This window comes from Pseudopipra pipra, chromosome 8 (genome assembly GCF_036250125.1).
Source record: "Pseudopipra pipra isolate bDixPip1 chromosome 8, bDixPip1.hap1, whole genome shotgun sequence".
Classification (NCBI taxonomy): Eukaryota; Metazoa; Chordata; class Aves; order Passeriformes; family Pipridae; genus Pseudopipra; species Pseudopipra pipra.
In genome coordinates, this window is record NC_087556.1 from 24,649,826 (window position 1) to 24,676,905 (window position 27,080).

General features: G+C 48.2%; 2 protein-coding genes across 2 annotated transcripts; both read right to left on the bottom strand.

Annotated features, from left to right (window-relative positions):
* Positions 1-5,487: 5,487 nt before the first annotated feature.
* Positions 5,488-7,902, bottom strand: CALHM1 (calcium homeostasis modulator 1). The gene is made up of 2 exons (XM_064663849.1): positions 7,354-7,902; positions 5,488-5,955 (listed from the first exon to the last, which is right to left on the bottom strand). Exons 1-2 carry the CDS (start codon positions 7,900-7,902, stop codon positions 5,488-5,490), a joined length of 1,017 nt encoding a protein of 338 aa, XP_064519919.1.
* Positions 7,903-12,258: 4,356 nt separating this feature from the next.
* On the bottom strand, positions 12,259-16,169 carry CALHM3 (calcium homeostasis modulator 3). The gene is made up of 3 exons (XM_064663854.1): positions 15,874-16,169; positions 14,720-14,975; positions 12,259-13,775 (listed from the first exon to the last, which is right to left on the bottom strand). Exons 1-3 carry the CDS (start codon positions 16,161-16,163, stop codon positions 13,314-13,316), a joined length of 1,008 nt encoding a protein of 335 aa, XP_064519924.1. The 5' UTR covers positions 16,164-16,169; the 3' UTR covers positions 12,259-13,313.
* Between the last annotated feature and the right edge of the window lie 10,911 nt (positions 16,170-27,080).

Below are 27,080 nucleotides of genomic sequence, written 5' to 3' on the forward strand. Positions count from 1 at the left end.
TGCTGTTCCAGGAGCAAGACACCTTCACTGATGTCCCCTCCCCCTACCTGGTGTCCGAGCCTCTGGAGTTGATTGCTGATACCAGAGATACTTCAAAAGGGGCTGAAAAGGGATTCAGCCTAAGCAATATATGAAACTTCTGACACTTTAGTTTCCCACTAAGCTCTCCAAAAGCATTGCTACAGCAAAGGTTACAGGTGGGACATCTGTTTCTGTCCCTGTCATTTGCATGGTCATCGTCTTTCCATCTCTTTGGTTTTAGTCACCTCCCGCAGAGGCAATTATTGTCAGCGTCGCTGCCAGACTCTTGATGATCTCCCAAACCTACAATGAAGAGGGACACCATGTTACTGGGAAAACTGGTCCAGAGCACTGGCACTAGGATGTGTCCCCAGCCCTGCCACTGACTCACACTAGCCCAGCTGCATGCGGCACGTGAGTGCTGGTGCCGCACTGCCTTGAAGGTGCCATGTGTGGCTTTTGCCTCCCTCTTTAGACCTGATGACTTAATTAATAGGCAAAGGTATATGAGGGAGGCAGCAAGGGGTGCTGTGAGACAGCCCAGCAGGTTTGGGTGCAGAGAGATGTGGTATGGGAGGCCCAGGCAGGAGCAGCCTCCACTGAGAGGGTGAGGGGATGCTTAGGGGCTGTTGCTGCCAGCTTTTCTGGGAAAAGAGCTTATCTTGATGACCCGGGACACAATCACCAAATGCCGATAGAGCTGAGACAGCAATTACGTAGGAGTTTTTGCTAGGATTAGGTGTGGCAGGATGATCTTCCCCTCTCCCACAGCTGGCTGACATAATCGTACTCCCTTGTCCTGGCCTGTAGTCCCAGCTCAGAGTCAAAACTGCTGCCCTTAAATTGAGCTCCTGAGTTGAGCACCTCAGTGGCAGATGTGCTTCACTGCCCTTTGCCTTTGTAGCTTCCCCCAGCACAACACTGGTTATACCCCACTGACTGGGCTGCAGGCACTCAGAACCAAGGGTATGTGCCCTGATTTTTTTGAAGCATAAGGAAATAATTGGGGAATGTATCCATGCTCTCTGCAGTGATGTCCATCCCTCCAGCCCACTTGCAAGATAGATTTAATTAAGTTCTTAGTTGACTTTCTGTCTGCACCCTATCCCCACAGGGTTTCATCTCAGGAAGCCTCAAGCACCTTGCTAGCTCTGGGAACCCTCACCCACATGATGAAACCTGCTGGCCTTAGGGGAACTGCTGTCACCAGGGTTTGCTGGAGACAGGAAGGACCTGGGCACCCCACTAACCGTCTCTGGCAGATTGCAGTGCTGGCAGCACTGGCACACATCCGAGGCTCCCAGGGAGCCTGACCCACAGCAAGGCTGCCCTGAAATCTGTCCCAGTGCTAGCATCTCCCAGTTGGTATGCACGGAGCAAGGCTTCCCTGGGCCAGCCCCAAGTGCAGGGACAAGACTTCAGGGACATCCGTGCAGAAGAGACAAAGGCACCTTAATCCTTATGATCTCTTGTACAAGGCTTTCTCATACAGTGTGCTTTACATCACTGTGCCACAGTTCATCTGCTGCCCTGACAAATCCTGATTTACCCCCTTCTGCCATGGGGCAGCGGAGGGGAACGGGGGCAGAAATTTGGCCTCTGTTTTGTCTAACCCGTGGCAAATCCTTTAAAATCACACTGAGTTCAACTGCAAACAGCCCTTAATGTCTTCCTGCAGCTTCCCAGTTTTCCATTTACAAAACTCCATCTGCAAAGGAGACAGACCAGCTGAAAACTGCCACCACTTGGTGGGGAGCCAGGCCTCCATCTCCAGCTGCCGCACTTGGCGGAACACCACATTTGGAGCCAGATGCTAAACCCACAAACTTGTTGTAGTTCAAGCCCCTGTTATCAGTTACCCGCAAACAACCCTGAAAAACACAGACCTGTGACCTTCCTGACAGAGCCTGGCAAACAGCAAGGCAAAAATCAGAGGAGCTGGCAAAGGAAAGTATGTCATTTGGGGTGGGGTGGGGGGTTACTCTGCCTCTGCTTGGTAGTTATGGTCTGGGAAGAGGGTTGGGTAGGAGGGGAGGGGAAAAGTTTTTTGCAGCAGATAATTTTTTAGCAGCCTCTGTTAAAGTCTTTCCCCAAAACATACAAAAACGAGAAAAAATTAAGTCACTTACTTGAAAGGTTGTTGAAACCAGTTCTGGAGCCTTCTCAGCCCCTCACGTGGTTTTTGCTCGGGCTCTGGCTGTGGTGGGTTCCCAGCAGCGCACGGGGCTGTGCAGAAGGGGGGGTGCAGCTGAGGCCGGCCTGATGGGTGAAATGAAGTCTGGTGAAAACAGCCTTAAGAGTTTGTTAAGGCTTCCTTATTTAGTTTGAAGCGTGCCCTCCGCTTTTGGCTTTTGGGAGGAGGGAGGAAGTTGTTCTTGGGTGGGGCAAAGAGCGGCGCTTGGATTCTGCTGTGTGCAAGGCTGAGGTTGTGCCTTTAAAATGAAAAAAAAAAAAGGAAATGAAAAGCAGAGAATGAGTCACTGGAAAAAGCTGATCGCCCTTTTTCAGACCCGTGATGCAGCTGTGCAATGGCTGGCCGGGATGGCCTGGAGTTTTCCTGGAGAATGGGAGCATTGAGGTGCCTTGCTGGGGTGCAAAGGGGAAATGGTGGTTCCCCCCAGCCTGGGCAGTGGATGCAGCCCCCATGGCCCCCAGGGGATGCAGTCATGCTGGTGGGAGCCACCCTAAGCAGGCAGGGGGAATCCCGTGGTCCCATGAGAAGGGGCAGGAACTACTGCTTTAGTACATGGGAGCTGGCTGAGACAGCAGGGAAGGCACCTTCCTGGCTGGGTTTCCAAGAGAACCATGAACCTGCCATCACGCTCTGTGAGGTGGCCAAGTTTTGCTTCCCAGTACCCAGGACTGAGCAGTGGGACTGCTGCAGCGGGCTGGGGGCTGAACAAGTCTGGGGGCCACGTGTGCAGGGCTGGGCACAGCCTGCTGTCTGGCGAGCACGGTGCATTCCTGCCCGGCGCAGCTTTTTTGTTCACTGCTTCCTCTGCTTGAGCGATGCCTGTGAGGCAGCCAAGGGCACCTCACTTTCTCCTTGCGTTGCTCCCTCCTCTCTGCCATCTGTCCCTCAGCTCCAGCCTCTGCCCAGCCTTTTGCAGAGGCTGGAGGCCCCCGTCCTCCTTCCCCAGCCTCCTTGTCATCTTGTCCCCAGGGTTAAACTCTGCCCTCCCCAGAGAATGTCTTCAGCACAGGCAAATCTTCAGCAACACCCACGTTCCCCTCTGCCTGGAGCAAATCTAGGCTCGGCCCAGCATTGGCAGTTCAGCCGATGGGATTTTGGACCAAGTCCTCCTTCCTGCCCTCAGATCTGGGGTCCTCAAGCGGGTTTTTGCAGCTCCCAGTTGTTTGGGTGTGGTGCACCCCCTTGGCACTCCCACACCTCCGTGCTTGCCTGGAGCTGGCTCCCTGGTTTGATAGAGACCCTGGGGCTTGCTCCACACTCAGGGCACTGCTGCTAAACAGGCTCAGCACCAGGACCACAGCCCAGCTGAAGTCCTGGGGGCCATGTCAGGTTCCCCAGGGACTCCTTCCAAAGGCAATGAACAACATCCCCAAAATCCAGCACAGAGAGGACAACCTACCTGCTCTATGAGGACTCTCTGCAACTGCTGAAGCTGCTGCGTGGGGGCGGAGCTCTAATCCTAAAAATCTGAATTAAAAGTCCAAAAGCTTCCCTTTGCAAATACATGCTTTTTATTTTGGTACCTTAATGGCTGTGCCATGGAGCCTGCCATCCCTCTGTGCTCCTCACCATCTTGGGGACTCGGAGCGCGCCTTTCTCAGTGAGCCACGAACAGCACTGAACTGCAAACAATAGGAGTGGAAACCGCCTTTATCTTTTAATCTCCTTTCCTATGTAAATCAGGTTTTGTGCCTATTAATTTCAGTGCAGGTGCCTTAATTAAAGTTTGGGGTGTGAAGATTAATGACGAAACTGTGTCACGCTCCTTTCTCCTGGGAGTTAGCCAGATTCAGCCCTTGACTATGGGCTTGCTCAGGCACTCTCACAGCAGCCAGGAGAATTTCCTCGTCATTTTGGTCCTTTGTTCTCCTCTCCCCACAGCCACTGAGGAGTTACACATTGATAATTAAGGTTTATGCAAATGACAGTCACCTCAGTTACCAGCCAGCCATAATAAGTCATTTGAACAAGAATACCACAGCAGAAATTTCAAGGGGATGAGCATTTTAGAAGGGATGCAGCAGAGGTAAAACTCATCCCTCAAAAGGGGTTTTCCTTCTGCATGTTGGCAATAAAATCAGGGCCACTGGGAAACGCTCTTCTGGGCTGAAATTTCCATAGTCATCTCAAGGGCCTGCATCCCATCATCTCCAGTTTCTGTGGAAATGGGCAGCCACCTTGTATTGTGTAGGTTTGGCAGTACCTTCTGACTTCTCCTCTGAGCAAAACACCCAAACTCGCACACCCCCAGCAGCCTGGGCTTGGCCTGGGGCCCTCACAGCCCTTTTCATCGCATCAAAGTAAAGAAACACCAACAGCTTTTGTAAACAGCTTTTATAAATCCTGTGTCTGAGCACACAGAGCTTGAACAGTAAGCCTTAATTATTTATTTGGCTCCTTAAACAAACACCCAGGTGGTTTTTAACAACAGTCTTTGTGTCAAGGAAGAATCCAGGAAAAATTACAAGAACAAACCATCCTAAGGCAGATTTGTGGCAGGATCTTGGCCTGGCCCACTCCCTTCCCCCCCTCCCCACCGCTGCTGAATGATAACTGTTCTCCTTGTCTAGACATTTCCTTCAAGGACCATCTCTGTGGACTCCTTGTTGAATAGTCCCTATGACACTAATCATGCTGTTCCTGTCACATGTAGTAGCATATGGGATATTCCTTCACTAGCTCATTGCTTGGGTCAAATTTATTTTAAAGCCTTTCTTGCCCTGGAAGCTGTGTGTCTGTGGGGATGTAGTATGTGGAAGAATGTGCAGAATGGGAAGACTTTTAGGGTTTCATGACTTGGCAGGAGAAAGGGACACCCCCAGCTTTTTTCTCCACCAGGAGATTTTTAATACTGCCTAAACCCACATGCTCTTCTCAGTGCCAAGCACATCATAATAGAGAGGAAGTTTTGCACATCTGGTCGTGTCTCTCTTGGCAACCACCACAACACCAACCTGGTGCTTGGTGGTGTGGGACACACGGCACATCTGACTACCACATTGCACCCTTCAGCATCTCCAGGGCTCATCCATCCTGACCTTGCATAGTTGTCCTGCTTGGCACAAAACTCATTGCCTGAATTACCAATGCTTGTAGGATTGGATGTGAGAGGAGATGGGATGGCACCAGCACCATTGAGGCTTTGGGTGCCTGTTCCCCTGCAACTGCTGTGGTGCTGGCCCTTGCCTCTGCCTGGCTTGAATGCCCTGTCTATCCCCTCTGCAGCCCATCTCCCAGAAGTGCAATCTGCCTCTACATAGCCCTGCATCCCCTCACACCAAGCTGTAGTAGGCAGCTGTCTCCCTTCGGGGTGTTGAGGGGTGCATGGGGGGCTGCCCTTCTCCTGCCCAGCCATTTCCACTGGGGAGGGCAGGTGGGTGAAGGTGTAATGGGGGCTTGCATCTGTGCCAGCTCTTCAGGGCCATGTTCATGGTGCCCCGGTCAGTGATGCCCAAGAGCTTCTTGGAAGCTTCCCCAGCATCCTCAGAGGTTTTCCTGGGCAGGTGGCAGCAAGCAGCCACCAGGTCCGTGCTCATGCCCTCAAAGAACTGCTGGATGCAGATCTTGGCAAAGCTCCTGGCATGCTCCGCACACGTCTCGTCGAACAGCTTGCGCTCGATGTCGATGTAGTGGGACCAGTATCTGCTCTTCAGGAAGGCGGCCTGGCTGAAGCAGGGCCGAAGGGATCTGACCAAGAAAGCCAGCGTGGTCATCAGCAGCACAAAGCACCAGCCCAGGGCCTGCAGGGATGAGGGGGAACCAGACCCATCAGAGATAGGCAGAGCATATGCCCGGCACTTCCCACCAGCCAGCAGGAGCCCCGGGCTGTGAACAAACCTGGCTCCCCTTTGGGCCGTTTGACATTTGGCTGTGTTTACACTGCAAGCTGGATGAGGAGACCCTACGTACCACATCAGTGCATCTGCGCTGAAATTTTGTTCAGTGCACCCACATAGGCAGCACCTCTCGCTTCTCACCTCGTAGAGCATCAGCAGGCAGTGACCATAAATAACACCAGGCTGAATCCTGCGTCCAGCCCTTGGTCCTGCCTCCGATACGACCGCACCTCACTTGGGTCTAGGACAGTCTGTGTCCTCTGACTTGCAGTATCGTTCCAGATACTCTGTGTTTATGCAGCTGTCTAACTCTTTTTCCAAGCTGTTGGACTCAGTAACATCTACTGTGAGCGAGCAGCAGTGACAGCTCCCCTGTTAATGGGGTCTGACAGGAAGGGTGAGATGAGGGCACAGCCAGGACCAGTCTGTCTTGTTCACCATCAGTCTTGGCTCAGGCTGCTGCCAGGCTGTGCAGGCAGAGCTTGTGGGGGTGAACCCCCCTGTAAATGCATCCCCCTAAAAGAGCACCTGAGACGGGGGTGTTTAGGTGGGATCTCTTTTTTTGTAGCTCCCAATGTTTCCCAGCAGCTGGTAATTGGGGTCTACCCAAGAAAATCTGCTTTGTGTCTTTGGAGAAGTCCCTGTGGCTCCATTTCTCTTAAATGGGATAACAACCCCTGTCTGATCTAAAGAAATCAGGCAAAAGAGCTGCTTTTAAACAGGAATACATGACTGACAGGTAGGTCAGACCATCCAGCATGGCCAGAAGCAGAGGGCTTGAGGGGAATTAAACACAGGACAAGCAGTTAGTGGCACATCTTCATTTGTGGTTCCCTGGGATGGTTAATAAACACACACTGGCTATTCCCATGCAAGTGGCAGAGGCAAGTGGCATAGATGGTTATCAGCCTGTTGCTTTCACATGTTATAATAAGAAGCAAGAGCAACTGCAGGCAATGGAAAAGCCTGCCAGCTACTGAGTAACATCCACATCAGACCCTTCTGAACTTGCTCTGAATAAATCCCTGGATATGGTTTGGCTGTGTGTCACTGCTCTGCAGCCCCAGGCTGCCCAGGCAGGAGAGGGTACCAAATTATAAGGACAACCTACAGCTACAGCCTCTGCACCACACTGGAGGCATAACTCTGCAGAGCTGAGTCTGAACACCTTGTACCCCTGCGAAATCACCAGTCTCTCCTTCTGCAGTTTGATTTCAACAAGGAGATTCCATCAAGGGAAACTAAGGCTGGCAGTGCCTAACCCCAAACCACCAGTGAGGGCACTGCCACAATGCCTCTTACCTGTGAGATGCAGCGCAGGTACCTGACGGCCACTTCATTGGCAATGAGCTCCTGTCCACTGTAGATCTCCTTGCAGGGGATTTGGGCAAGGACCCGCTGTATCTCCCCTTGGGAGAGGAGGGGGTGGCTGGCATTGCCCAGGGTCTCCACGGGCACGGAGGTGCAGAAGGCACAGGTGATGCACTTGCCGTCCAGCAGTGTCACCGAGACCCAGACGGCGGGGGCGATCATGGCCCGCTGTGCCATGGAGCAGAACATGTAGCGCAGGACAGCCGGGTCCTTCCCTCGCTGGCCCTGCGGCCGCCTCCACTCCTCTGCCAGCATGGAGATGTTGTTGTTCAGCACAAAGCCCAGCAGGAACAGGATGAATGGGGGCACCAGGAGGATGCCCAGCCCATAGGCCATGTTGTAGTGTGGCAGGCAGGGGCAGTTGAAATCAAAGGCTGAGTACATCTGGGTGCTGGCAAGGGCCATGATCCCGCAGATGCCGTTCATGAAGGACTCCTGGTTGGACTGGAAGAACTGAAAGATCATTCGAAACTTGTCCATCTTCCCTTGATTCCTCTTCCCACTGAGGTCCAATCTGTGGCCTCAGTTTACTTCATTCTTTCAGATTTCCTCTTCAAAGATGGGCATCACCAACTCTCTGTGCAGTTCACTGTTTCATTCATGCACTCTTACAGCCCTAATACTTAAAAATAATTTTTTCTGATGATTTTGCTGCTTGCAAAAGTTCAGAATTTGTTTCCTCCTGCTCTTCTTTGGATCTATGGGACCTGTTTTTTTTCTGGTTTGCAAAACCTGAGTTTTTTCTTCCCCACATCCCCATTTCTGCAGTCTCCCAGGTACCAGTCCCCTTGGCTGGAGGGTGCAAGTGTTACCCTGGCTGTGTCCTCTCCAAAGCACTCTGTGCCCCAGGTACATGTAGAATGGGTTGATTTGCCTCTGTGAACCTATTTGCAAATGCAGGAGGTGGGTGCTCCTCCCAGGACTGAAAGGAACACTCCACGTCTGCAGTGCTGACACACATGGAAAAGTGAGACGCTAGAACTTCCCCCCTCCCTCCATGCCTGCATTGCTTCAGCAACATCTAATACAAGCACCTTGCAGATTTTCCAGCCCCCTCTTCTGTACCTGCTTCACTGGGAAATATCTCTTCTGTTTTATTCCGCAGAGTGAAGGGAAAAGGAAAAGCAGAGGAAGGAGATGTAAAGCTCCTGATGCTCTGTATCTGTATTGCTTATTACCCAAGAAAATCTGCTTTGTGTCTTTGGAGTTGCAAACATCCACATTTCAGGCAGACACTTGTAGCTCCCTGTTTTTGACAGTCCTGTGCCCTCAGGGCTTGCTAAAATATCCTTCAAACCCTGGCTGAAATAGTCTGGAAACACCCAGAGTCACATAGTGCTTATCCTGGCCTTGGGAGTGGAGAAAAAAGGGCATAGAAAGGAGAGAGGGCTGCAGGTGGATCCTGCTGAAAGCATCTGAGCCCTGGGTACCTTTGCCTTCTCAGGAGATGCTCCCTGCCCAGTAGGGCTCTGAGATTCATGTTTTTCCCTCAGATTTCTTCTTTTCAACCACTTTTAATGATCATTTCTGAAGGGCTTGAGTGCACTTTGCTCTGAATGGCAGTGATGGAGGCTGAATGATTTTCTTGCAGTTACCTCTTGTGGGTATAACCCCAACCCCTTGATGAATCCTGGATGTGCAGGAACTGGGAACACAACAAGGATGTGCAAATCCTGCCAGTGACTGCTCTGGCCCAAGGGCAGCTGTTATTCCCCAAAGGAATATGTTTCCCTCTGTTTCCCAGAGGTACCAGATCACCTGTAGGCATGAACTGTGCAGAACCCTTCCTGCCCATCAGGTCAGCAGATAGCAGGAGCCCCGGAGGCTGAGGATGCAATGGAGCTCCTGTTCCTCTAAAGATCACTTGAATCCTTCTGGGAAGGGCAGACCAAGGGCAACCTGAGACAGCAATGTGCATCCATTCAGCAGGAGAGGCTGGGATTTGGCTATATGCCTTGGCCCAAGGCTAAGGTGTCTAAGGACATGTTTCCCATGCCGCCAGTGCATAGTGCAGTGAAAACTTGTTGCTGTCAACTCTGCAGACCCGGGGGCACACTTGCCAACATAGATCTGACCAGACAGACTCCTCCCCAGCTTGCCAGAACTGAGGCAAACACTAATGACATGTGTGTGATTGCTTGTAGTTAGGCCAGGCTTATCTCCTACAGGACAAATCCAAAAGAAATGGATGGTGTCGGTAGTGTTCTCCTGCATCTCTATTCCCAGTTCACAAAGCAGCCTTGGTGTACTAGATTGCTCCTTAAAGCTGGCCAAAAGATGGGGGATTACAGGGACTGTGAGTGGCCGTAAACCAGATAGTTGCAGGCAGTCCAGGCACCAACTGTGCTGTTGACATGAGTATCAAGATACATCTGACTGGACACTAGCATGGCTGCGTTGGTGGCTGTGGGGTGTGTCACCAAGGAAGGCAAGCTGTACAAAGGTGGGTGGCACACGGGAGAAGTTTTCCCCGAAGTTTTGCAGTTTGTCAGTACAGAGGTAGGAAGCCAAACCAGGTGTTTTGACCATTAGTCAGCGCTGAAGTTTCTGATGTCTCCCCCACAACAGCCCTGGGGCTCAGCTGATGAAGCTGAATTCACCTCACAACGACACCACAGAGGTGAGCACAAAGCACGTGGGTAATACCTGAGCAGTCTTAGCTTTGCCTGCTGTGCAGAGGTTAATTGCATGATCCCCATCAAATGGGAAGAGATTTTGCTGCATGAATATAGATGAGGCTTATTGTATTGCTAGCTAAGAGCTCAGACTGGCTTCCCTATTCACCTGGTGAGTGGCTTTTTGAAGGGCAGTTCGCATCAAAGCATGCGTGAATCAACCTTGTAAAAAGCAGAGAGCTTTTTGATCTCCAGGAAGACTCTGCCTTTCATTAAATATGAATGAAGGGTCTGAGTCTGCTTGGTGTGCAGCACTAGCAGTTTTCACTGAAGCAATAGGTCAGTGGGAATCAATAAAGAGCCCATAGAAGCCAATGCCTGGGTCTCTCTTTCCACGTTGCCTTGTTAGGGAGGACTTTGTTTCCATGAGTTTCCCAACAGCAAGTTCACTCCAACTGATTTGCAAGAGGAGTCAGAGCTGATGCTTCCTTCCACAACCCTAACCTGCTTGTGCTTTGGAAACCAGGTCCTGGAAGAGAGGGTACATGCCCAAGTCCTTCCTCCCTTGGGGTCCTGCACCTGGATGCCAAGACAGAGTCCAAGCTGTGAAGTTGAGAAGGGCTTTGCATGTCCCAGTCACTGTGGGATATGGAGAGGGGGGGCATGAAAGCAATAACAATTGCCCTCAGGAGAGTTTGGAAAGTGACTGGGGAAATGTCTTTGCAGTCAGCCCTGCTGTTTCACAGGCTCTTGGCAGATGAGGATCCCTGAGGGCGTCAGACATATCTGTAGATCAGGCACCAGAACAGCCCAGAGAGACAGAGCTGCTAAAGTTTGTGAACAGCCCTCTCTGTCCCAACTTCCACAGGAGGGCACACACTCTTTGTGTGGCTTGTGGGAAGGGACCTCAGGAGATTGTCTGGTCCACTCCCACTGCACAAAGCACATTCAGGGTCACATCTCATTGGGCTGTGAATGTTTCTATGGATGATGGTTCCCCAGTTTCTCCGGGCAGCCTGTTCCATCACCCTCAAAATAAATGTTTTCCTCTATTTAAATGGAATTTCCTGCATTTGGGGTTTGTGCCTGTTGCCTCTTGTCCTGCCGTGGAGTGCCAGATCCACTTTCCACAATGGAGGAGAGTTTTTCGGCTTCAGAAGGAAACACAGGAGGCTGGGAGGAATGAACACCCATGGCCCCATCCAACTGGAGCTACTCCATGACCAGACTGATCCTCCCAGAAGCATATGAGCCTTTGTAGACCTGCAAAATCTACAGCAGCACCCCTAAACCCTCCTGTTTTCTCACTCCTGGTACAGATAACAGATCTGTTCCTCTTCCCCTTTTTTGCATTTCATATTTTGCGGCCACCCTGGGATGACTTCAAACTTGAGAACATGGAAAGCAGCATGCAAAGGGAGCTGCAGACCTCTGCTCTGAGCAGATTAGGAAAATAGTCAATTTGACTAGTATGGAGTGGTGAGTCCGAACTGAGTTACAGCCTCAGATTTGTGATATGGTGTCTGATAAAAGTAAACCAGAGACAAAATTCAAAATGCAATGCTGATTTCAAACGAGAGCTTGGAAGCTCCCTGGATCTAAAGAGCTCCTGGTGGGAAGACCACTCTTTTATTCCCAGCCAGCATAGGCCACAGCTGGCTTTGTGCACTCTCTGAGCACGTCCAAGAGAGCTCAAGGATTCAGCCAGAGCTGATTTTGCTATGCAAATAAGAAAAGCTCTGCAGCCCATCTCTCTGTGCCCTGCAGCTCCTGACTGGGTCTTAGATGGCAGAGGGATGCAGCTGCCCACAGGTGGGCCATGGAATTATTTGTCCTCCCAGTGCTTTGCCAAGTACCTCCTCCTTCTCTGACCCATGCATACAACCATCCTGGGGAGAAGACGACCCACCTGCCAGTAGCTTCACAAGTTAATTTGGGAGATTAATATATGTGTTTTCATTTTGATCCCTCATTTTGGATTTAGTCCCAAGGTGTCTTTGCCTCTTTCCCACCCTCTTCTTTCCACCTGGAAGCCCTGCTTGCCCCATCTATCCATGCATGCCCAAGAAGACATTTATTCTTCACCCCCCTCCTAATAGCCCCTCCACCTTGCACCCCTCGCTCCCAGGGACAAAGTGAACATCAGTGTGAGGCTCAGCCTGGAGGAATAGATGTGTCTGGACTGGGTTAGTTTGCAGTAAAGGCTTTAATGAATCCAAGCAGCAACACTAGACAGAAGTATCAGTCACACTGGCACCACGGTTGGCCCCATGTACAAAAGGGGCTGGAAAAGGAAGGTAAGAAAACAACCAGCATTAGAGGCTCAGAGATAAGGTTACAATCAAACAGTTTTTAACTATGGATGGAAATGCCCAAATAGGTGTTGCAAGGATGATCCTTTGGATAGATTGGTTTGTACTTAATTGTAGCAGGAGAGTGTTTAAAATCTTTGTTCAGACTTCTCAGGTAGAGTCAGTGTGTCCTTTCTGTGGCTCAGCATCAGTGCTTAGAGCAGGTTCCTGAACCCCAGCACAGTCCCGTGTCTCTGGATGTGTTAAGCAAAGCCTCCATCTCCTTTTCCTTCTGCAAATCCAACCCAATCCAACCTATTCTTATTCAGGGGTATCTTCAATTCAAGTTATGCTGCTCCACGAATTTCAGTGTGTTGCCATATTTTCTTTTTAAAATGCATGAAAGTATTGACGGGTTGTTAGAGGGAGGCAGAACACTTTGGCAGCTGGGTTGGGGTCAGCCAGAGCTTTCAGCAGATGGGAAGATGTTGGAGGTGGTTTTGCCTTTTTGAGTAAACGTGTTGGTGTGGTACTAAAAGAATTGCCAATTAAATAATTTCTGAGTCAGCACTGCTAACCCTCTCAGCCAGGTTTCACTGGAATGGGCAGGAGCTCCTCACACCTCTGTGAGGCTGCCGCTCCAGCTGGTTTGTGTACACAGCCAGATGTTGCTCCCTTGATTAAATCCTTCCTAAAGCCAGAAAGGTTTTATTACAGCTGTAAGGACCTTCAAACTTTTTAATATGGCAAAAGTGCCACACAGATCCCTTGGCTGAGAAATGTCATTAACAGTGACTGAGTCCTGGACCTTTGGATCCTCAGAGTTTGTTTATTTTGGAGGTTTTGCCAGGCATGCCCTGAAGCAGAGCCTTTGGAGTTGGGGTTCTGGAGGAAGGTGTGATCACCACTATCATCTGCCCACTGGTCCTTGCTTTGTGCAGAGACTTGGCAGGACTCCTTCAGTGTCTGTGGGACAAAGCCCCCTTTACACATTGGTGTGCTGGGGGAACTTGGAGCGGGTTCTGGGGCTGTCTGCCCAGGGCAGAGGGGATCTCTCTCGCCCCAGAGGATGCCTCTGGGTTGCCTGACTGACATCCAGGGGAGGCTTGTCATAGTACCATGTTTTCAGAAGTTTGTTCACCTGGTCCTGATCTGTGATGCCCTGGAGAAGATCTTCCTCTCCTTCATCCCTCTCTCCCTCCCCAGGCAAGTTGAAGTTGTGCAGTTTGATCTCTTGCCGCATGCTTTCAAAGAAGTGGAGGATGCATTTGTGAGCAAAGAGACGGCTGTGTTCACAGCAGGTTTCCTCAAATATCTTTTGCTCGATGTCAATGTAGTTGCTCCAGTGACGTGCCTGCAGGAGGCTGGCCTGGTTGAAGCAAGGTCTGAGCCAGCGGGCAAGGAAAGCTGCTACGATAAGGATCAACAAAATACTCCAGCCAAGTGCCTGGATGATAAGAAATAAGCTGTGAGCAAGACAGACACAAGGACAGGCACGAGCTGTTTGCTTGTATCAGCAAGACAGGGAGTTCGTGTGGCTGGAGGGGAGATGTGGCATATCTGAACTCCTGTCTTTGATCTGCCCCTGAAGTCCAGCACCCCCATCTGCACTCAGAGGGTTGGTGTAATCTCATTCCAGAAAACATAGGATATTTATCTGTCCATCAGTCATTCAGTAAGGATAAGTGTTTGCAAAGTTAGCCTGGAGCAGATAGGCATTTGCTTTGAGCATGGGAGTGCCCCAGGGAAAGGGGACTCCTTTCGTTCTCCAGTGAGATGCTCATCTGCTACCTACACTGGCTCCAGGGCCCAGGAGTCCTCACAGCAGGGTGAAGACAGCCCAGACTACATGCAGCTCCCTCTGGTAAGAGGGAAGAGCTTGTTTTCAATGACCTCCCACCGGTCCCCATCCCTGACATGGCACTCCTGTACCAAGAGCAGAATCCAGTCAGGGCTTCACTCCCCATCATGTCCTGTTCTATCATTCCTGAGCAAGCTGTTTTCATCTGTCTATGCTTGCACTGTCCTTAAAACAGCAGGTCCTGTCTGCAAGGTTAGAAGTTAGAAAGAACCTCTGACATCGAACAGTGCCTTTGGAGACATCTACATTTCTTACATCCTGCTTTTTGTTATTTGGGTTTAGAAGCTGCTAGTTCTTCTAGAAAGAAAGTTCTGTTAGTTAAACCATATGTTGTTTCCTTCCTTTTCCCTACCTGAGCGACTTGAGATTATCGCTGAGGGTAGCAGTACTTTAAGGCATAAAGAAGCACATAACAGCCTTGCTCCCAGCCTGACCATGGTGAAGTGGAGACAAATGAAGGAAGAGCAGGAGCAGATGCCACATGCCTGGGCACCTCACTGACATGAGGGGCTCTGCCAGCAGTGACCTACCTGGGACCAGCAGCGCAGGTACCTGGACACTGCCTTGTGGGACGTGTTGTTCCTCATGACTTCATCGTCCTTGCAGGGCACTTTGGCCAGCAGCTGCTCCACCTGCACTGGGGTGACATTGGCAAAGCCCACAAACTTCTCGGGATCCATGGAGCCACTGAAAGCACAGATCAGGCATTTGCCATCCAGAAGGGTGACTATGATCCAGACAACAGGCGCAACCATGGCTCGCTGCACGATGGAGGAACACATGTACCTGGGGCAAGAGAGAGAGAGGTGAGTGGGGAAATGCTGGGAGCTTTCTCCTCATCCAGAGCCTTGATGAATGCAGGCTGTTCCATGCTAAGCAGCCCTCTTGGAGCCAGGGAACTGACTCCCACGACTCTCCCCAGCATTGTCCCAGTTGATGCTTCTTGTGCTCTGGGATGTCTTTGTTGGTGCTGCCTCCCAGTGAAACCTGCATCAGCACGTGGCAGTGCTCTGTGTGCTGCCTGCATTCAATCAGTGTATGGTCTCCTCATTACATGCTTGCCTTGACTGTACACTTATGTCTCCCATGCACAGATCCTTATCAGCTCTCCCTTGTCTTCCATATTCACACTTTCTTTTCTCATCAGTTCAGTTTCTACCTGGACAATTCCTTTTCTCTGCAGCCTTTCTTGCTACACACTGAACCAACCTGTGTTCTCCACAAAACTTTGTATATAACAAATGGAATGCGATTCTCCTCTCCTTTCCGCCAGTGTAAGTCAGTAAAAACTCAACTGAAGGGAGGGAAACCACAAGCCTAACAATAAGAAAATGACACACCTTCTGCACATTTAAATGGAAATGCCTCATCTTTTTGCACAAGGAAGCCCCAGGAGACATCCTGTGAGTGCATGAGAAGGCAAACAGCAACACAGTTTCCTAGGGTGATGTCACAAATCCAGGTGTTGAGGCACTCCTGCTCTCCTTTGCTGGGATGGGATAGACTGCCTTCATTTCTGCTGGAGTAAATGCATTTGCCAAGCCTCTGCCCCTTCAGGCTCATGGAGAAGGGTCTCAGGAGATGAGCTTACAAGAAAATTAATTACCAGGAGGATCAAAGCTATGGAGAGAGACAACTAAGCAGGAGGTGAAAAGAGGGATGCCACTCCCACTGCAAACCCCACCTGATGACACCTAGGTCCTTCTTTCTGTGCCCCTGTGGTCTCCTCCACTCATCCAGCATCACCAGGGACTGTCTGTTGAGGATGAGGCCGCATAGGAAGAGGATGATGGGGGGTATGAACATGATCCCCAGGCCGTATGCCATGTTGTACCGGGGCAGGCAGGGGCAGCTGAAGTCAAAGGAAGTATACATCTTCACACTAGCCAGGGCTAAGAGCCCACAGATCCCATTCATTACAGACTCCGAGTTGGACTGGAAGTACTGGAAGATCATCCGGAAACGGTCCATCATGTTGTTTTGGCAGGGGGTGCTCCTACTGGAAAATCCCTGGGCTGCCCAGAATAGCCTGTCTCCTTTTGTCTCTCCTTCTGCTGCCACAGGGCAGGGGATGTAGCTCAGCCCTCAGTCAGCCAGGTCTGTCTCTCGCCCAATGCTTGCCTTCTGGAGTGGTTGGTAGCATTTCTATGTGAGGTGATGGATACAGCCTCCAGCAGCTTTTTTTTCCACCTTGTTTTTCATTTTCAGGGCTGTCCCATGTGCTAGCCAGTGACAGCCTCCAGTAGTGCTGGGTCCCTCCCTCCTGGAGATGGTAACTCTCAGTGGAGAGCCATTGGTGGATGCCTGTGAGCTGCTCTCTCCTCAATGAGGACTGTTGAGTGATTTATCAACCAGGAGAAATCAGGTAAGTCAAAAGTGCTTATCTGTGTTACTGCTGCTGTCTGTTTCTCTTTGGTGACTCAAGTCCCCAGCCCTGAGTGGGGCAGGGGGAAGGCAGGGAGCACAGCCTGGCCCTGACCACACCACATCACTGTGAGCTCTGATTTCCCTATGAAAATAGGTTGAAAGGACCAACCCTTCAGTCAGAAGGCTGTAAGAATCATTTCCAAAGCCTGGAATGGGACTTTGGGACACATCCTATAGGTACTGTGAATTTGTACCACACTTATGTGTCCGAGCCCCTTGCACTGGGGCACTTCTTGCTCCCCATCAGAGGGCACAGTGCAATCAGAGCAGTTGGCTCTTTTGTTCCATCATCTTCTGTCCATTTTAAATATCCCAAAGGCACTTTTCCTCTTTTCCTCTCAAAAGCTCATTTTACAGATAAATACAACTCATTGCCATACAAGGACATATTCAGCATCATTTTTCTCTACACAGCTTTCCTCCAAGAACATTTTCAGGTTTCTTTTCAGCTCAAGTTTACAAATGGATTCAGGAAGGGGGGGGTGGCAAAGGGTGTTATGTTAATCTATTTTGTTTAAAGTGAAAGGAAACATCTCCACTGAAGTACAGTTGCTGCCAGCACTGAGGTTTCTGCCCACACTGGCTCCCATTGCAGGGCTGGTTGCCTTGATGGGATCACGCTGAAAGGGATCAACGGGGGGGGGTACCTGTAGTTGTTCACAGGCACATACAGATGACTCACAGGGCCACAATGTCATCTCTCCCAATCTGAACAGCAACTTGCACAGTTACTTCAATGAACTACAATTGATCCAGCCACAATATTTGTGTTCTCCTTTACCTGTGGGTGAAATGACTGTTAATGTTCATCCATCAGCAATAAAAAAACACAGCTGATCAGCTCATGTTTCCATTTTGACATTATGGGATATCAGGACCCCTTCAAGTTGTTGTTATAGGGCATCATGACCCCTGACTGAACTCCACAGATGATTTTTAGCCAGGGTGCAGCTGGTTACGGTTCTCAACTGCTTTAATACTCGGTGGTTTTCTCATTTAATGGCTTGCTTTTATGTGCTGACTTTGCTTCAGAAAGTATTGTGCACTCTCTGTAGAACAATTACTTTAAAAAAATAATTTTGCCTTTCCAGCTCTCCTGGGTAAACACATAGTAAAGGCTAAATAGTTCCTCACAGCTCAGGAAAATAAGATGTAAAAGGAGTAGGAAACATCCTCTGGAAACATCCTCTGGACAGGACAATCTACAAGGGAATTTTACTTCTTCCAAATGCAATCTCCTGGCCTCGATGTTAGTGGTCTGTAAAGGATGCTTCAGGGTAAGCACTGTGCTCTGTTGTGATATGGGATCTCACCAGTAACTCAGAGCTGAGACACAGATTTTTTGAATTGTAGAAGAAAGGGAATATTCCTTACTTGTGGAAAAAGACATCAGAAGCCTCCAGGGGAAAGAGAGAAAGGCCTATTGAGGTAAGTAAATTGCTAGACTTGGGCAAATGTTCAAAATGATTCCCAAAACTAAGCACATTTGATTACTCAGCTCTTAGGGTGAAATGAAGAGGAAATAAGGACTTAAAATAATCTATCTCCTCTCCTCCAGCAAGTGGACCTGCCCCACATCCCCAGCAGTGTAGTGACTCTTCTGAGCCTGCTATGAGGCTCCCTGTGGTTCTCCAGGGCACTGTCCTCAGAGGAAGGCAGCTGTTCCTCGGCAGCAGATCTCCAAAACTGCACTGAAAGCTGTCATTCAGTGCATCTTTTGGAGGTCCATGTTGGACAACCCTTTGCTTTTCCCTCAGCATTACAGAACACAGCACAAGGGAAGGGGCCTCCTTTCCTTGCTCCTTTATGGGAGTAAAATACCAGCTGTAGGCGTTTTGCCTCGTATGATGGGGTGAGTGGTGGGTACAAGTGTGGGAAAACCTCACCATATAGGTGAGAGCCCTTTTGGTGCAACACAGCTATCAGTCCCTCTTGCTTTGAGAAAAAGGATGATTTCATCATCAAAACTTGAATTGGTCATTTAAAATAGGATAAGTACAGCAGGACAGTGTGGTTGGTTTTGTGCCTGAGCCTGTGATGCAGGAGCAGCACTGATGCTGTGCATGCAGCACTCGTATCTTCTGGACTTGTGCATATCCAGACCAAGCCCTTATACATATATTTTGGTAGGGAGCAGAGAGCCAGCAGTGCAGGTCCAGCATGCCTGTGCCTGTGCCCCTGGTCTATGCCACCAACTCCACACTCACTTTGGGTTGGTTCCTGCAGGAGCACGTTGGCTATACCAGTAACACAACTTGGTTCCTGGCCTCCCCCAAACCCCAGCATTGAGGGAGCTGCTGGGGATGTGAGTTGCTTTGTCACAGTTTGGTCTTCTTTTTCTGTGCTGGGACTGGACTGTCTTTCCCACAGGAAAGCCGGTGTGCAGGAGCAGACATTTCACCTGTCCCAAGGCTTGCTCTGCTGGAAACAGGCCATTGCCAAGAGCACTTTTCCTGGCAGTGAGGAAGGACCCATAGGGCTTCCACAGGAGCACTCCTGGCCTGTGGCATGGAAGGTCATGAGTTACCTCACTAGGAGCCATTTGCAATTGTTTATAACTTTGACAAATTATTTAATTACCTGGAATGATGTTTTTTCCGTCCCAGATATCTGCCACAGGAAAAATATCTTTAGAAAACTGTTAAATGGATTGGTCAACTGCTCCTTAGATGATATAAGGGCACGAAGGAAAAAAAGGGACTTCTCACCTGTTAAAAATGGGAGGTTGTGCAATTTATCTGCAAAGGCACAGCAACTCTGACACCCACCTAGAGACACGGTCCTGGTCCAAGTGCATGCTGCAATCAGGGTCCCCCCCAGCACCACAGGAGACTGAGTTACCACTCTGCTCCTTTTTGTGCCTCTGCTGCTGGCTGTGGAGTTACCCTGGGATAAACCGGGATGCAGAACTAGCCCAGCACATTCACTGCAGCAGATGGCTATGAAATTGGTTTAGTTCTGAATGTCTCTTCCTTTCTAATGTCTTGGGTCATTAAATGCCACACAGAGATGCCATCTCCACATGGTGTTTGGTTAAAGCTAACACTGCATGGCCACAAAGAGCAGGTACAGAGCAATGTGTATTCCTTGCCTCAGTTTCCCTTTATGGGGTTAAGTGTGGATCTGCACAGACCAGGTGCTGGGAGGATGTGTAAGTTACTGGTGAAATGCCACATCCCGTGGTGTGAGAGCACCTACGCTTTCCCAGGTCACCATGGGAGGACTGTATTCCAGTCTCTGGTTTTGGCATCTCTCAGCTGGTAAACTGGATAACTCCTTCCACCTGGCTGTGTTTATTGAGAGGACAAGGGTTAATGCTTTTTCAGGGTTTAGAGGAAATATGTAATCTGTGTTTCAGTGAAGGCCATTAACACTGTAAATGGCCTTTACCAGCAGCAGTGCCTGCAGACAAGTATCTTGTTCCTCTGTCATTCAGGTGAGCCTGTTTCTAATCCCTGGGCACATGGGTAGACACCTTGAGAGCTTGCCTGTATTTGACTACCAGGTTGAAACTGAGCTTTATTTTCTATGACCTTTTTCAGACAATTTCAGTCCTCCATTGGTATGTGAGGGCAGTGGTGCAATATCACTGCCTTCATCTCCAAACCTGTCAGAGGATTTTACCCCTCACTGCCTGGAAATCTTTCAGCATCTTCAGTGATCACAGCAGAAGTTAACTTCTGTTTCAACTGCTTGTGAAGAAGGAAATATACTGTATGCAGTATTTCCTGGTCACTGGCAGCAGAGAAAAATTACAGCTCTCTTGGCTCTGGGGGCAGGGACCACCTGAATCCATGATTCTGTGAATATGAGTACTTTTCCACAGCTGTGTACTCTGCCCAGGCTAAGCAAACAATGAGTAATGACCATTAAATGATTAATGAGATGCTAGCAAAAATAATGGCAGCATTGTGAAATGTAGTTTGTCTCCACTAATGATGTTCTCTGGAGGTTAGATACTCCTGTGTTCTGCCTTGTAACTTCATTAAAGCATCAACATGCAGCTGACTGCCGGTGAGAAAATATATGGCTTACTTATTGTTGTTCTTCTTAAGAACTCGTTATATATTGCTCTCCTGGCCATTAGCACTTTGCTTTCTGGCTTATGTAGAAGCCCCATTTTCTGATCTCTGCATTAGCCCAACCTTGATATAATTCACACCATTTCTGACTGAGATAGCTTTTTGCAAGGCCATTTATCTGCTTGGCTTGGAGCTGATGCTACAGTGACATCATTTGAGATGGAGTCTCTTCTCACCTTGAGAGTGAATTAAGAAATCCTGATCCCTTAATATCCCAGCTCAGTGATTTTTCAGCTTTTTTTGATTTGCTAATGCTCACATATCTACCAACAGAAGTGCAGGCACCAAAAGCAGATTTAAGATTGCTGAAATTTAACTAGCTTTTCTTGTGTATTTCATTTGTTTGTTTTATTTTAGTGGGGGTTTTTTGTTTGTTTTGGGTTTGTTTTGTTTTCTCAGACTCTTAAAATGAAGTTCCAGCCCTGGTGAGTTCACAGTTTAAAGGCCGAAAACCACAGATAAACTTTTCTTGAGATCAGTTTGTCTTCAGTTTGCAGAGATGTCACAGAGACTGTTTAGGTGTTTAAAAGGAAATGGAAGTTAAATGACGAAACACATCTCAGTGCCATGACCCTGGGTCTCTGCAGCCATTGGGATTTGGGACTAACACAGTCCTTGTCCAGTGTGAGTACTCGAGGAAGCAGACCATATCCTTCAATAGCTGGATTCACGGCTTTTAACTCAAAATGTTTGTCTGTGCTGTGGTGTTAGTTCACCAAACCCCCTCAGGTAAGTCACATCAAAAAACTGATTCCACTACCTATTTTTTGTCGCTGTGCAGAGATGCTTCTGGTCAGTAGGTGCACTAGCACTTGACTTGTAGGTGCTGGCTGCCAGGGCTCAAATCCCAAGCACAGGTTAGTTTACTGTCACTCTTCTCCTGGCTGTTTTGTTGAAATGACTGTAGCATAATAAAAACCTGGTTTAATACAACCATAGGGAATATGGCTTTATAAAATAACCTGCTGATTATGTCTTCATATCTCATTACAAGCTTTTTCCATGTTGACAGTCAAGAACATATGTCATATATGAAGTCAACTTTCTGTTAACTCTTGCCAGCAATTCAGGCAGCAACCATTTGGGGTACTGGATAAGGACTCTTGAATTTTCAAGATGTAATCCACAGCATAGACTTCTTAGAACACTCCTATAGCTACAGATACATTGTTATAACATGAATCTACCTGCACTGACTGTGATCCTGGTTGAATTTGGTACTGGGATGCACAAACAATGATGTATGCGTTCCCTAGAGACAAACTGATTACAAATTGATTAATGTCACAGATCTTTTGTGAGGAGTGATCCTATGTTTCTCTAACTTACATGTTGAGAATGCAAAAAAGTTGTAAAGATAGAAAGGGAAATTTATTGGGAAATTTCCTTTTTTTCCCCCAGTAATTTTTTTTTTCACTCGAGGTATTAAGCACAGCTGACTGCATCTTCCAGTCAGACATAGGGTTATGAAGAAGCAGCATCCCAGTATTACTGCTGTATACTCCAGTGCAGGGGCTTTAAAACTGGGGCAGCGAGGACCTTCCACCTGGAGGAACTAGAACGGGGGGAAGGAAGCAGAGCAAAAGCCTCGAAACGGTGTGAAAACAGCTTTTCTTGGTGCCACACAAACTGATGCAGCGGTGCTAAGCAGCGCGTTTAAGAGCGAGCTGGTGTCCTTATGCTTAACTTGCAGAGGGACCCGTCACCACCGAGCGGTGCTGCGGCTCCTCCGGGCGCTGCCTTCAACGCGCCCGCCGCCTTCCGTCAGTCCGCCTGTCCGCCTGTCCGCCTGTCCGTCCCATCGTACTCAGAGGCAAGAGGGAGATTTTTTGGGAGTGCAGAGCATCCCTGGAAGTGGTGCCAGGAGGATCAGCACTGCCGTGGTGTGCTCAGTTGTCAGAAGTCCCACTGCATCGATGTGATGCTGGAGGTTGGAGCACATGCATAGGTGTCACTTGGAATGCTTGGGCTCATCTCATATATCTCTACTACAAATCTTTATGAACTTTTAGTAGACATCAGGCATTTTCTGGGCTGAAAATGTGGTAGAGCATTGTTGAGTCTTTCTTATATGGTGCAAATAAACTGCAGAGGTAACTGAGAGTGAACTAATCCCACTGGCAGAGATGGGTGGTGGTCAGGGTCTGCTCCTGTCTGCTGAAAACCATAGAAGGGACTCATAAGGGTTATGGAGTGGAGGTCCCTGCTCCTCACAGGACTACCTAAAACTAAACCATGTGTCTAAGAGCATTATCTTGATGGTCCTTGAACTCTGGCAGGCTTGGTGCCATGACCATTTCTCTAAGGTGTCAGTTCCAGTGACTGACAACCCTCTCAGTAAAGAACCTTTTCCTAATGTCCAGTCTGAACTTCCTTGAGATCTACTTCCAGGTATAGCTGGAAATACAGAGATAAGCATCAAATAAAACTAGTTACCATGGAGATTTTTTTGTGGACCTTGAGAAAGATTTGCAAAGGTCAAAAAGAACACAAAAATCAGAATGGAATCCATGAAGCAGAGTTTCCCAAGAAAAGTCAGGTATGCATGAAATCATAACCAAAACACTACAGATGTTTTCTTGTTATGAGAAAACATAATCTCTCTCTACAGGGGTTAAAATTAATCTTGTGATTAATTCCTTGATGCTGTGAAGTGGGAGATTTACTCTTTGAGTGCCTTATGTAGTTATTTATTCTCACGTACAGTGATGGTTAAAAACCCCTCCCTCCGACAGAAAGATGTGCATGCAGAGAGGCATGAGGTCTGCTTTGCAGAGGTGTAAACCACCACATATATCAGTATTAAAACTGGTCAGGGTTTGGATTTGGGTTTATCTCAGGTTTCTTTCAGACATCAGTGCTAATCTGAGGCAAGTTTGCCCCAGAGTGAGTCAAAGAAAACCCAGCTCATTGTGGCATTTCTCTGCAAAATGCCCCCAAACAGCATCTCTTTCTCATCAGAAGCCTGCAGTCACATCGTTTGACAGCCCCCTTTGCCAGCCATCCTGGCTCCTAGCATTGCAGTCACAGAGATGAAGCCTCAGCCGCTCCTCATCCGAGCAGACACAGCCCTGCATGGGCGGCAGCTGCAGCCGCCGTGGCCGCTGTCACCCGGGATGGAGCCCACGCGGGAAGGGCTGAGTGGCTCTGACATCTCTCTACCCCTGGCTGCTGCTGCTTTTCCAAAAGCCTTTTCTTCCAGATAAAAATCTATCTTGTTTTACAGACTGCTGTGGTGCAGAGTGCCTCAGCTGCAGAACGGCTGTCTTTTTAGGCAGTTAACTCAAGAGCAGCGATAACAGGATTGTTTAGAAACTGTGAAGAGGAGATTTTAATAATCTAGGCAAATATTAACATTTTCTCTCCTAGCTCTTCTCCTTACCTGCTAGAAAGGAGCTTTTCCAAGCATGTTAAATTTTATGGAAGTTGTGAGAGCCTGTTACCCATGTATATGTACACACACACACACACACACACTACTGTCCGGTCATCAGTTTCTCTGCAGAGAAACTTAGGTGACCTCCAATCCTAAGTAAAATACATGCTCTGATATAAAAATACCATTTCATTTTCCTACTGATGCCAGGGCCAACTGACCTAAAATACACATCTTTGAAGCATTTAAAACTTGATGCTTCACAGTAGCTGCAATTCATCTTCCAGCAAAATTAAGTCCTGTTTCACAAGATTGGCTTGTCATCTGCTCTTGACTTTATCTGTGTTTATAACCCACCTTCTCACATCATTAATCTTCTTCTCTGTGTATATTTATATTTATATGGTGTTGGGTGTCTCTAGAATGCTGTGAACGTAAATGAAGTTATCTGACTGGCAATTCTGACTGTCTCACAGGAAAATACCAGCCTGCCTTAACTTCTCAGGGGGGGTCTCTTCCTTTCACCAGCAGCAGACGTTCTCTGTGATGACAAGTGACTTGTGGATGATCCCTGTGGCAGATTTCATCTATGCTTGGCCATTATAAATGGGAAATGAACAAATCCTAGAAATTTCAGGATGTTCAGACTAGAAGGTACAGTTTCCTCTGCTCAACTCTTCTTTCTTCTCTCTCACACAATCTGACTTTGGAGCTTATCTCTTAGCCTAAAAACTTCAGAGCTTGAGCTCTAACACCGAATCAGAGGGAAGATTGGAAGAAGAGGTGTCTGCAGGTTTATTGCTGCATTGCTGAGCTGTCATGTTTGTACTTGCTGTCACCAGGTACATAATCATGAGGAGTAATTCATGCATTTTAGAAGAGGCAATTTCAAGAGAGCAAAAAGCTTCATCCAAAGCAGCAGGTAATCTTATAGAAACTGTGTGGTGAAACCAACCAACCATTCCAGCTGCACCACCATCATCACCATCCACCTTCTGCCAAACTCTTGTAAACAGTTAAGGACAAAAACATGCCATCATCAGATACAGATGTTTCATGACAAAACAGACTCTGCCCTCTCAGTCCTCTCAGACCACAAAATACCTTCGAAAGACAAGATTATGGACTGCAATTTATAACTTTACTTAATACTAACAATCATGGATTCAGCAGAAATGGTCATTTAAGGTACATTGCAATTTTCCATACTTTCTGTCCCTAGCTAAATCCTTGTGGTCCCACAGGCAGTAAGTAATTACCTGCAGTGCCTTGTGTTCTGCAGAGGATAATCATCTTCTCATGCTGCCTTTGGTAAAATCCTGTCTCTGCCTAATCACTCCTGCCTTTCTGAAGAAAATAGCTAGAATCACAATGTGTGGGATGATAGGATCCTGTGGCACCCTGATAGCCACCCCTCTGCTCCTTTAGGTTTATCTGCAGTAACGGGGCTCTGGGTATGGGCCTTTTCTGAGAGCTCTGAATGCCTCTGAACTGTCCTGTGTTAAATCTCCTGGGAAATTTGGTGTCTTGACTTTGGTACTACACACAGCGCTAAATGTGCTGTTGTAAACTAATCCCTGTCCCCTCATCAAGACTTCTCATGGGCAGATCCCCTCCCCCACCACCTTGCCTCTTCCCTTGCCTTCTCTGTAAGTGGAGCATATCCCTTGGAGCTATTTCTTGTCTTTAAACCTCATTACATTTTCACTTTTGTTTAGTAGATGGCAGTTCATCTCTGCAAAATAACATGCTGTAGTGACTCTGAGGGGCATTACAGAAAACATTTGAGGTCAATGTCAGAAACAACAATGAAGTGACAGCATAGGTGAGGGAGGAGCTTCAAGAGAACTGATCCCTCCCTGGCTTGGTCTCAACCAGAGTCCTCAGCAGTTAATGGCTGAGCAGGTTTCTTGCAGCCAACTTCCCAGCCATGAAGCAGCACCTTCAGTTTCTGGTATTCACCTCCACTTTCCCAGCTCTCTTCATCTGGCCTCTCCGGATTCATTGTCAAGAATCACTCTTTCTCCTTAGGAGTAAATCATCTCTGTGTGATTGAAGATGATTTTGGGGGGAACCAAGCCAGTACACAGTGGCCACAGAACAACCACAAACTGGCTTAGCTGCCCTTGGTTACAAGCAGCACCCAGATCTGACTTCGCTTGGGTGTTTGCTGGCTTACAGCCACGGCTTTCCACGCTGTGCAGTGGAGCAGAACGGTGAAGCCATATAAGTGTAAGGCAGGGATTGTATTTTGGGCTATGTCAGATTATCAAATTCTCAATCTCTGAATCTGGCATAATCATTGTTTTATTGTCTGTGTCCTCTTCTAGCTAGAAGTGCACTCTGGGAGTAGACAGAAGCATTGTAAACCCAGCTCTTGCTATCCAATTCCTTCCTAAAATGAGTGTAGATTCCATCTTAAATGTTTTTGACTACTGCAAAGATAGAGATGGTGAAGAAAAGGACTGTAAGAATTATATAATAGCAAAAGCCTTGGCAATTGGCCTTAACTACTAGTAAGGCTGTAACTAGGGCCATGTTCCATTTGTGCAGAAGGATGAATGATGGAACTACAATTCATAAGTATTTACTTTGCCTTTCGGATCAAACAGAAAAACATCTAACAAGCTCCACTGACATGGACTTGCAACTCAGCAAATTCAGACTGGAAGGGAGTTGTAAGTTTTCAACAGTCAGTCATTAAAACACTGCAAAAATTACCCTATTAATGTACTAGCTTCTCCTTTGCTTGCAGTCTTAAAATTAAAGGGAAGTTGGTTCCCTAAATGTCTCAGAGACACTGAAAATATTGTCAGTAATTCCTAGGCAGAGATGCCAAATCTCCTTTAGAATCTAGGAACATGTTCATCAGTAAATGAAAGCTGAAAATCTATATCTGCTTGTGAAGTGAGTAATGATGGGTGCTGCTCAGTATTAGGCTATAATGCTGCCTGCAGGATTTTGGTGACAGTATGATCCATGAGAGTGGTGCAGTTTGAATTGGAG

Bases quoted from the DNA above. Each gene is read 5' to 3' on its own strand.
- CALHM1 (XM_064663849.1), bottom strand. From the start codon at position 7,902: ATGGACAAGTTTCGAATGATCTTTCAGTTCTTCCAGTCCAACCAGGAG. The intron at 5,956-7,353 runs GTAAGAGGCATT...TCATCCCTGCAG, and splicing joins ACCTGCGCTGCATCTCACAG to GCCCTGGGCTGGTGCTTTGT.
- CALHM3 (XM_064663854.1), bottom strand. From the start codon at position 16,163: ATGATGGACCGTTTCCGGATGATCTTCCAGTACTTCCAGTCCAACTCG. The intron at 14,976-15,873 runs GTGGGGTTTGCA...CTCTTGCCCCAG, and splicing joins AAGGACCTAGGTGTCATCAG to GTACATGTGTTCCTCCATCG. The intron at 13,776-14,719 runs GTAGGTCACTGC...CTTATCATCCAG, and splicing joins ACCTGCGCTGCTGGTCCCAG to GCACTTGGCTGGAGTATTTT.